The 9,791-nt window shown below is 35.0% G+C and overlaps 2 protein-coding genes across 5 annotated transcripts; both read left to right on the plus strand.

Annotated features, from left to right (window-relative positions):
- Positions 1-48: 48 nt before the first annotated feature.
- Positions 49-8,244, plus strand: LOC122306750 (protein RNA-directed DNA methylation 3-like). 4 transcript variants are annotated; one of them, XM_043119264.1, is made up of 8 exons: positions 49-255; positions 761-842; positions 1,741-1,884; positions 4,601-4,695; positions 4,875-4,983; positions 6,718-6,777; positions 7,588-7,655; positions 7,742-8,244. In XM_043119264.1, the coding sequence occupies exons 4-8, from the start codon at positions 4,667-4,669 to the stop codon at positions 7,890-7,892; spliced, it is 417 nt and encodes a 138-aa protein (XP_042975198.1). In that variant the 5' UTR covers positions 49-255; positions 761-842; positions 1,741-1,884; positions 4,601-4,666; the 3' UTR covers positions 7,893-8,244. The 4 variants fall into 4 exon arrangements, with proteins under 4 accessions (XP_042975198.1, XP_042975196.1, XP_042975197.1 ...); XM_043119262.1 differs by having other exon boundaries at positions 1,753-1,884; XM_043119263.1 differs by having other exon boundaries at positions 1,753-1,884; positions 4,609-4,695.
- A 424-nt stretch (positions 8,245-8,668) lies between these two features.
- Positions 8,669-9,369, plus strand: LOC122306752 (60S ribosomal protein L32-1-like). Its single transcript, XM_043119266.1, has 2 exons — positions 8,669-9,004; positions 9,089-9,369. Exons 1-2 carry the CDS (start codon positions 8,733-8,735, stop codon positions 9,204-9,206), a joined length of 390 nt encoding a protein of 129 aa, XP_042975200.1. The 5' UTR covers positions 8,669-8,732; the 3' UTR covers positions 9,207-9,369.
- The last annotated feature ends 422 nt before the right edge of the window (positions 9,370-9,791 follow it).

Genomic DNA, 9,791 nt, shown 5'->3' on the forward strand with positions numbered 1-9,791 from the left:
ATCGACTATCTCAAAACGGTATACGAAACGGTACCGATATCGAAATATTTCGATCCAGTGCCTTGACCGGTAGTACAGTATTCAAAACATTGGTCTGGAGTGGGCAGGTCCGTGGAGCGAATTTCAACTTGGCAGCGCTGCCACTATGGGGAAGCATTGGTAGAATGGCGGTCTTCCAAGCAGGTGGAAAACGGAACCCCATCGACTTTGCCTCCTTACTGGGATTCTGATGACGAATCGACGATGATGATGGAGGTATGCCTTTGGGCTCTTTTCTTATGCGAGATTCCTTACTTTTTTACTCTTTTTTCCTGCATGTTGATATATTTTCAAAATTCTAACATCATTTGCTGGATCCCTCCTATGATTTCTAAAATCTTGTTCTTCTAGAAAATTTAAATATCAACCATCGCCTTAAGTATACCGTAGAAGTTTTATGTTAATAATTTGATATTCACATTATACTTTAGTCAATTTTTTTTTTTTTTTTGTAGAGAGTTCTCATATACTCATACTTCATTTTCTTTTTGTTTGGTTTTGACCATCTGAGCTGAAGGTTAATAGAACTTCCAATTATTCATAAAATCCAATTGATAAAATTGCCAATGCTATTTATCTAAACGCTAAGTTTCCTGCTTTTCCCAAATAATTGTTTCTGGACCCATCATATTGAAGTTCTTGATTACTTCTGCCTCTTCCGTTTGTTTTTTCAATCAAATGGATAATTAATTGTTCACAAGTCATGTTCACTTCTATACAGGGCCAAAACCTTGTGAGTTATATGGAAAACATACGTGGAAGATAGAGAATGTTTCACAGATTAACAAAAGAGAACCTTCGTGGTAATCAATTTGAGATTGGCGGCTACAAATGTTATGGGTCTGGAAAATGCCGTTTGGCATTCTTTTCTTTTTACATATAATTGTTGTGTATAAAATGTTACTTGTAAAAATATTGTTGTATATAAAATGCATGATCATTACAGGCTATATGCATTGTTATGTCTAAGGTATTTCTACCCATGTCCATCTACTGTATGTGTACTTTTTATGCTTATGAAAAGAAATCATGCACCTGTCACTATCATCTTTGAATTTTAGGTCAATAAAAAGGAATTCTATGCATTATTTAATTTATATGCATGTCAAGATTCCAACTTATACTTCTGATGGAGAGAGAATACATTGAAGCCATCAGATCATTTGTCTGTTGCATCGCATGTAACTTGTTATTCATCAATAGTGATGAATGCAGTTGTAAATTCCAAGTCCTTCCACAGAAGATTTTTATATGAATTAATCGACTTATAAAAAATGTTTTAAATTATTGCAAACAATAATTATTCGATTAATATTGGCGTCTTGTTTAATATTGTAACATTAATATATGATTATATGCTTCATGTCACCATTGGATAATGTCTTCCAATTTTTAAATTGGATTTTTCCTTCCCCCTTCCTAACCGTAATTAAAAAACTAGGTGCCAAATGGAGCCTGTGTCTACTTCATGGAAAGGTTTTTGAGTGAGATATTTTTTTCTTTGTTTTGTATGTTTGAAAGTGAAAATATGAGAGATGTTGAAAAATGTAGGAGAATTTCAAGAATAAGCTTAGTGAAGAAATTTTGTTCATTTATTATTTCATAGTAATGAAAAATAAGTTTGCATCAACATTAATTAGCTATTTCCTATAGTTTTATTGATTTCAAGTCTGAATTGTTTGTGATGATATTTACTGCCAGCATTCATTTTAGGCCGCAGGTGGTGCAACATACTGTGTGGTTGCATCTCTTCAACTAATGGGTTTTATTGGAGATGATCTTTTGTCCAATAGTTCAGCATCTTCTATTGTAAATGTGCCACTGCTGCTGGATTGGATATTGCAGGTATTGTTTTACTCATCTAATCACAGAAGTTTGTGAAGATGCCTTTAAATTAAAAGAAATGAATGTAAGGAGCAAACATAGAGGTCATTATGACTTGAAAAGTTTGTGGAGTAAATAAAATGCTTGAAACATTTCCTATATTGCATCGTGTATGAATTTGTGCTTCAGCATGAAATTATGGTGTGAAAAGCAAAACTATGGAACCGATGACTATAGAATGGTCATAGAGTTTCCACCATTTTTGTGAAGGTGCCTGGACTATTTTGTGTTGTAGAACTCTACAGTTTTGTGAAAAGCAACTGCAATGTTGAGAACAGAACAATCGGTAGGGAAAAATATACCTACCGAGCCTGGACTGCAACGTTAAGAACATGTGAAGGTGATTGGACTATAGAATGGAACCATTTCAGTTGCTTCTCACAAAACCAAAACAATAATATTGTAGTTGTGTGATGACTATAGAATGTTCTGTTATTAATGTCCAATAACACTGGCTTCACCTTTCTCTAATAAAATTCATATTTACCGATAAAAAAAAGTCCAATAACACTAGTTGTGCTTCTGTGCTTTCAATATTTTTTGAGTTGTCCATCCTCTGGATTCTGGTTTCCTAGAAAAACTCTAATGGAGCCAATTTTTTTTTATGGTAATTATGAGAACAACTTAAAAGTCAGCAGAGAGAGATTTGTTTGATTAGGGATAGATACTTAACCCCACAACAAAGACAGGAATATTAGTTTGGCAAACAACAATTACAAAATGCTTCTCTTTTTGGAATAATTCAACAGCTTGATATTAGCAGAGATTTACTTTTTCTTAATTAACCTAACCATGGATCAACTTCCCTACTACAAAAGCACATGTATCCCAAGTTTCTACCACACAGAACCTGGACTGTTCTTGGACATTAATATTGAAGGTGCTGAAGAGACAGATCTAAAATAATACCTAATTAATGTGTTAGTTAAATATGGATAGTGTATAGTTAAATGCAACCTCTCTAGCACATGTATGTTTACACATGCCCAGGTGCGCTATAGACAAAATGTCCATGACCTAAAAAAAACATCAAGGAAACTTTTTAGAATAGTTTCCACGTTTACACTCCACCAAAGAGTGCAGCACTTGAAAAAACAACCTTTTTTTAGTATACTTGTTTATATGTGTGTTATAACATAATGAGAACGTTCTGCAAGCACAAAAATATTACAATTTAAAATGTCAATTGCATACTCTACTTTGAACCTTCAAGACAAATTGTCTGTACTCTTGTAAAAGCAAGTGTCCTGGTGCTCAGAGAAACTAAACAGTGTACCAGGAGGAACAAAAGCATAAATAATTGAAACATGCTTCTCTCCCTTTGTTAAGAGAGTAAAACTTGATTATTTCTAACTTCAGGGTAAGAAAAATACTTCCAAATTAAAGCCACATTATGAAGAAAAGTACTTTAAGCAGCTGAGATTCAATTAAAATCTCTTAATTGTTTTCTAACACACTAATCTGATAGGTCTTATTTTTGGGGCAATGCATGGCACCCTTTCTATTATTATAATTATAGCATGTATATATATATATATGGTTAACTTACTTTTTTTCGTGTGATTCATGTCAAATAAAAAATATATAGCAGTTTAAAATGAAAATTCACATGATACTAAATTCAGGACTCTAAGTTTATCGCCTAAGACAAATCATAGATCACAATGAAAAGCTAAACTATGAATGATAACCATGCAAGCTTTCAATATTCTTTGAGTTGTCCATCCTCTGGGAGTAAGTTAGTAGTAAGTTATAAAACGTATAATAGGTATCGGTTCATAGGAAATTTGCTGCAGTTTTGCTGCCAGATGATTAAGTTACTGCAGTAAATTATAATGTGAAACTTATAGCAGTATGGTATCAGTTTATAAAACAGGGGCCAAAAAAACTGCTTTTGAAGATTGCAAATTATGATATCAGAGACAGGACATATGGGAAAGTAAGAAAGGCTCAATTTCCAAAGCATTCACTATTAAAATGTCAATGGAGATATTGTTTTGGTTTTTGGTTTTCTACATATTTTATCTTTCCTTTTTGGAATGTGGGAGATAGCTTTAACCTCAGACCAATCTTCTCTCTCTTCTTTTTTCTCTTCAAGATGCTTTGCTGCACACACCTTCCTCAATTGTCTCCTCATCGTTCCAATCTTTTTGTCCCTTTTGCCCCCATTGACATGCATCTGCATTACTTTGAGAGTACGTACAAGTCCATTGACCCTTTTAAGAGAAATAACTCAGCCTCCAATTGAATTCCATCTTTTGGACAAAAAAAGGTACCATGTCTCCAAGTTCCTTGCTTCTCTCAACATCAGATTGTAAATTATCATCAGGATCTTTTATGTTGAGAGAAACTGCAGATATATTTCCTCTTTGTTTGGATGGTGGAACCTATGTATAGGGGTCTCGTCATATATGACCTCTTTGTCCATTAATAAGACACCTTTTAGTTTGGAGAAGCTGCAATATATGTCCTCTTTGTTGGTAATTTCTCTGGCTACAGAAACTGTTGCCATTATGTTGAGATATCAGCATTGTCTTATTTCGTTATTAGTCTATGCTTCAATTTTACAAAGTTGTCTTCTGCAATAATGTTAGTAATTTATTTTTTTTATTTTTTTATAAATAGCAAGGATATCATATTAAATAGTGAACATTGTTAACCAGCTCAATCTGTCTAGAGATGCAGGAAGTAAGATCTAAAACTCACAGGCTATCACCCTGAATACCATCGAGGTAAAAGCCAAATGGTGACTATGTGCAGCAGAATAGTGAGGTAGAATCACTGATTCCGGAGAAACTACTTAGATGGTGATTCATAAAAAAGACAATATTTATGCTTATGTTTGACACTATTTAAAGAATGGCTGGTTTTGCATAAATTTAATTAGGATTTTTTAATAGGTTTTAATGGGGATATTTTAATAATATTCTGATTTCTTGGCTTCTATGTAGGGACGCAGTGGTTTCCCATTTTGCCTTCATATGGTCATTAGTATATATCTTAGACTACTCAAGACCACTACCACCAAATGCCTCAGCTAATGAAGCAATGAAATTATTGGTTAGCAATGATTCTTCCAAATTGGGAGAATTTTTGGATTTCTTATTTCTAAATCACACACATTTAAGCTGATTTTGATTTGACGACAAACTAAAAATTTATGCTATATGTCATAATTTTTCATTGCAAGGTGAGATGTTTCCCTACTAGAATGACAAGGAGAATTCTGGTTATAATACATTGAAAATATAGGACATTCTTTGATGTATAGACAATTCTCGAATAATATTATCTGTTGGTTATTACTAGGACTTCAGAAAAAGACTTCTTTTTTTTTTTTTTCCTATTTGTGGGGGTTGGTTTCTTCTCTTTGGGGTGGGTTGGGGAATGTTCTCTCAGAATGTTGAAGCGTAAAATCTTTTCTGGTTTAAATGTTGGAAGACATTTCCAATATAAGTCATCCCCAAATTCCCATTGCTTCTGCTGGTTGGGGGATCTGTTTTTCACCCAAGTTCTCATTGCTCCTGAATGTTTGGGGAATGGCCCAAACATTCCCAGTATTCCCAAAGTCTATATGATCAACCGACCGAAATGTGCTTATAGTACCAAACCAGCTAATTAGAACAATGTTATTATATTCATAGACATCAAGGAGTTATGTATTCCTATTGCTTCTGCTGAATGGCTGCAGTGAGAATAATCTCTGCTATTGGCTTAACTACCCAAGTTATCGATAAATTTGAACATTTGTCGAGAGCAGTAAAAAGGGAGTTTTTATTAAGAACTTCACTTTTTGTGTTATATAATACTAGTATATCTTAAAAAAGGATTTTTGTACAAGACAATAAATTAAAATTAAAATAAGTTTGTTCACATATGGTCAGTCTTTCAATACAACCAATTCAATTCCCACATATACTTGCGTATGGGGCCTGTTTGCTTCAGGCTCATCAACATATTAGACCACAATTGGGCAGGAACCCTCCATTCTGCCCTGCATTCTTTGGGTTTATTAAACTGAGTCTTTCATCCAATTTTTCCTTAGAGTTTTTTAATTTGTATTAAAGATATAACCCAAAAGAATGAACTTTGTGGGTGCAATAGTAAATGATATCCAATTAATATGAAATTTGATATACTTTTTTGAGTATTAAGAGAGTATATAAACTCAATGGTGGTACTGCCCAACAATTGATCATACTAACAGTCCACTCTCTCTCTCTCTCTCTCTCTCTCTCTCAAGTTTATAATATTACTAAAGGTGGATACATTATTCTTTATGGTGGTATGCACGAAATTGATATGACATGAATTCATGAATAAACATTTCTTCCCCACACTAGAAAATCATCCCCATGGTAGAATAAAAATGTGATATGGTGATCATAGGAGGATACATATGTTTAATGAATTGCTTTGTGCAATGATGAAATGATTTTGTATAATTCCAATTGGCAATTAGAAAATCTGCTTAGTTTGACAAGATTTTCAAACCAAAAGGTCAAAGGTCTTGGAAAGGAAGCACAAGTCTTAAAAGAGAAAAACCTCATGAAGAGTTTTGAGGCCTTCAACTTGTGTAACTCAGGTTCTGTGTACTCGTGCCAATCAAGTTCATGTTGGCATACTTCTAAATACATGCCTTGCTTGCCCTTTGGCTTCCATACTTCACACCCCTCTCAATGAACCATCTGCATGAGGTCTAATGTCTAGATATTGTTTACTTTTCCCATTTTCTTGTTTGTTGCTGTATATTTATTATAATTTATTTTCTCTATTTTTTTTCTTGTATTTCAGAATGGTGTTCTTTACAGAGATGTGTCCCGTGATGTTTTGGATCAAATAGGATATATGCAGGTTGGTGCTTTATTATGCTGAATTGTCTTCATCAATATCTATATTCAAGTCATGTAACTGGCATGGATTTAACTTTCTGTCCCCTAGAAATGGGTGAAATGCATACATGGATAATAATATATAAACTCTTTTTTGCTTGTGAATTGTTCAGGCAATACTTTATTTTGTTCTTTTCTCTTTTAAAGACCTGCTTGACTATAATTGATTTATTAGGTTTGAAGTAACAATAGTACTCCAACACTCCCAATTACATGGTGTTGCTGCATCCATTAGCAATCATTTCTGGATGTTTTATAGCTATAATTCATTAAGAAATCAAGGGGAAAAGGTTGAAAACTTGAAGTACCTGAGAGAGAAAAGAACTTGCTGCTGTCTATTACAATTTTTGTTGTTGTCTGTTTCAATTTTCTACTTTTCTGTGCAGTTTGTTTTGGTTTTTTGTTGCCTGTTGTTTGTGTGATTTTGTGTGGCTTCTTTGACTTGCAACTTTCATGGAAGAGAAAAGAAGAAAACCATGAAGAGATATGGAGGTTTGGACTGTCGTTGGATTGGAAAAGAATTGAAAAGGCAACAAAGGAAATTGAGTTCTCTAGATAAAAGACATGTTGCTTTTGTAACTTTTTAAAAGGAAAAAGGGTTACTTACAGGAGAAAGGAATTGGGTTTATTATTTTAATTTTTGTGAAGTTTATGTGGTTTCTTCACTGCAGTTAGAACATTGTTCCTTTTTTTTTTTTTTTTTTTTTCCTTCGGGATTAATGAACTTGGTACGTGTACTGTTAATCATGTATTTAGCATATCATTCTTGCAGGGTGGGGGAGTTAAGCTCAAGGAAAATTCCATACCAGAACCAAGATTGATGAGCATAAGTGAACTTGAGTAATATGCATAATCTTTTCTTTTTTAATTCGTCTTTTCGAATTCTCAACTTCTCCTAAATAAATGATTGTATTCAAACTTTGTAGGGAGTTTCGGCCTCTTATTAAATTCAAACGTGATTGTGAGGTTGACGCCATTTTCAAAGTTCTTGATGGTCTGATGTTCAAGGGTGCAGGATATTTGTTCAAGAAAATACCAACAAATTCTAGAAGTTGCTGGGAAGTTGAACCATCATAAGAGGAGCTCCTAAAGTTTAAACCTACTGTAAATACCACATCTGATAATTTGGAGTGGCTTTCACAGCTTTGTGGTGAACAAAAGAAAAAGCGGATAATAAAAAGTGATAAAGAGAGTGGGAAACAAGACTAGTGATGTGAACAACTTTGGCTAACACTTTGGGGTGTAAGATTACCTCACTCCCTATGACATATCTTGGCCTCCCGTTGGGGGCCGTCTCAAGAGCAGCTTCTCTATGGGATACAGTGATTGAGAAAGTAGAGCGTCGATTGGTAGGTTGGAAGATAATGTACCTGTTAAAAGGTGGTAGGATTACCCTAATAAAGAATACATTATCTAATCTACCGACCTATTTTTTTGTCTATGTTTCCTATTCTAGCAAGTGTGGCACTTCGTATTGAGAAACTACAGCGATATGTCTTGTGGGGTGGAATAGGCGAGGAGTTCAAATTCCACAAAGTCAAGTGGGAGAAGGTTTGCAGTCCTCTTTCAAAAGGTGGTTTAGGCATTAGAAATTTGAGAAATTTTAATAGGGCGTTACCTGGAAAATGGTTGTGGAGTTACCATAAAGAACCAAAAGCCCTATGGAAGTTGGTGATTGAGAGTAAATATGGTGGATTATGGGGGGATGGTGTACCAATGAAGTGAGAGGAGTTTATGGAGTGGGGTTGTGGAAACATATAAGAAGAGGATGGGGGTCTTTTCTCGTCATACAAGATTTCGTCTAGGAGAGGAGGCCAGGATCAAATTGTGGTATAATATTTGGTGTGGTAATTGTGTTCTGAAGGATTTATTTCCTACAGGCCGCCAAGCAAAGCCTATTCTCTAAAGTAGGAGAAAATGGCGGTGCCGTTGCTTACAAAGAAGATCGTGAAGAAGCGGGTCAAGAAGTTTAAGAGGCCCCAGAGCGACCGCAAGATCTCTGTCAAGACAAACTGGCACAGGCCAAAGGGTATTGATTCTCGCGTGAGAAGAAAGTTTAAAGGATGCACACTGATGCCCAATGTTGGCTATGGTTCAGACAAGAAGACTTGTCATTATCTACCCAACGGCTTCAAGAAATTTGTTGTGCACAATGTCAAGGAGCTAGAGCTGCTGATGATGCACAACAGGTAGATGAAAGCTGCAGCCCTTACTGCAACTTGCTCAGTTTTTGTGCGTTTGTGCTTAGTTTTTGTGTTTTCACACTTCTTCAGGACGTATTGTGCTGAGATTGCACACAATGTCTCCACAAGGAAGAGGAAAGAAATTGTGGAGAGAGCCGCCCAACTTGATGTTGTTGTGACCAACAAGCTTGCTAGGTTGCGCAGCTAGGAAGATGAATGAGTTTGAAACCCTTGTGTTTTTGTAGTGATCCTTAATAGTCTGTATTTAGACATGGTTTTCATTATGAGCCTCAAGTGGGTCGACACTTCTTGTTCAATCCATGCTAGCTGACTTATTCATTTGTGTTTCATACTGACAAGATTTTTCCCAATCTATTCTATTAAAAAAAAAAAAAAGAAGGATTTATTTCCTACACTTTTTAGGGTTGCAAGTGCCAAAAAAATTTTTGTGGCAGAAGTCATGGCGATAGCGAGGGAACAAATCTAGTGGAACATCAATTTTAGTCGGGTGGCACAAGATTGGCAAATGGACCGTTTCGAAGCTTTTTTCATCCTTTTGTACTCAACCAAATCGAGTAACTAGCATGTTAATTTATTGTGGTGGATACCTATAGGTAAAAGCTTATTTTTGGTTCGCTAGTTTTATAAGTCTATATCACAAGGGCTTCCTATTTAGTTTCCATGGAAAAGGCTTTGGAAACACAAGGCTCTTCTCAAAATAGTGTTTTTTGTGTAGACTGCTTCGTTGGGTAAAATCCTCAAAATGAATAATTTGAGGAGACGAGGGGTGATC

This window comes from Carya illinoinensis, chromosome 4 (assembly GCF_018687715.1).
Source record: "Carya illinoinensis cultivar Pawnee chromosome 4, C.illinoinensisPawnee_v1, whole genome shotgun sequence".
Taxonomy (NCBI): Eukaryota; Viridiplantae; Streptophyta; class Magnoliopsida; order Fagales; family Juglandaceae; genus Carya; species Carya illinoinensis.

Bases quoted from the DNA above. Each gene is read 5' to 3' on its own strand.
- LOC122306752 (XM_043119266.1), top strand. From the start codon at position 8,733: ATGGCGGTGCCGTTGCTTACAAAGAAGATCGTGAAGAAGCGGGTCAAG. The intron at 9,005-9,088 runs GTAGATGAAAGC...ACACTTCTTCAG, and splicing joins CTGCTGATGATGCACAACAG to GACGTATTGTGCTGAGATTG.
- LOC122306750 (XM_043119264.1), top strand. From the start codon at position 4,667: ATGGTGACTATGTGCAGCAGAATAGTGAG. The intron at 6,778-7,587 runs GTTGGTGCTTTA...TCATTCTTGCAG, and splicing joins ATCAAATAGGATATATGCAG to GGTGGGGGAGTTAAGCTCAA. The intron at 7,656-7,741 runs GTAATATGCATA...CAAACTTTGTAG, and splicing joins ATGAGCATAAGTGAACTTGA to GGAGTTTCGGCCTCTTATTA.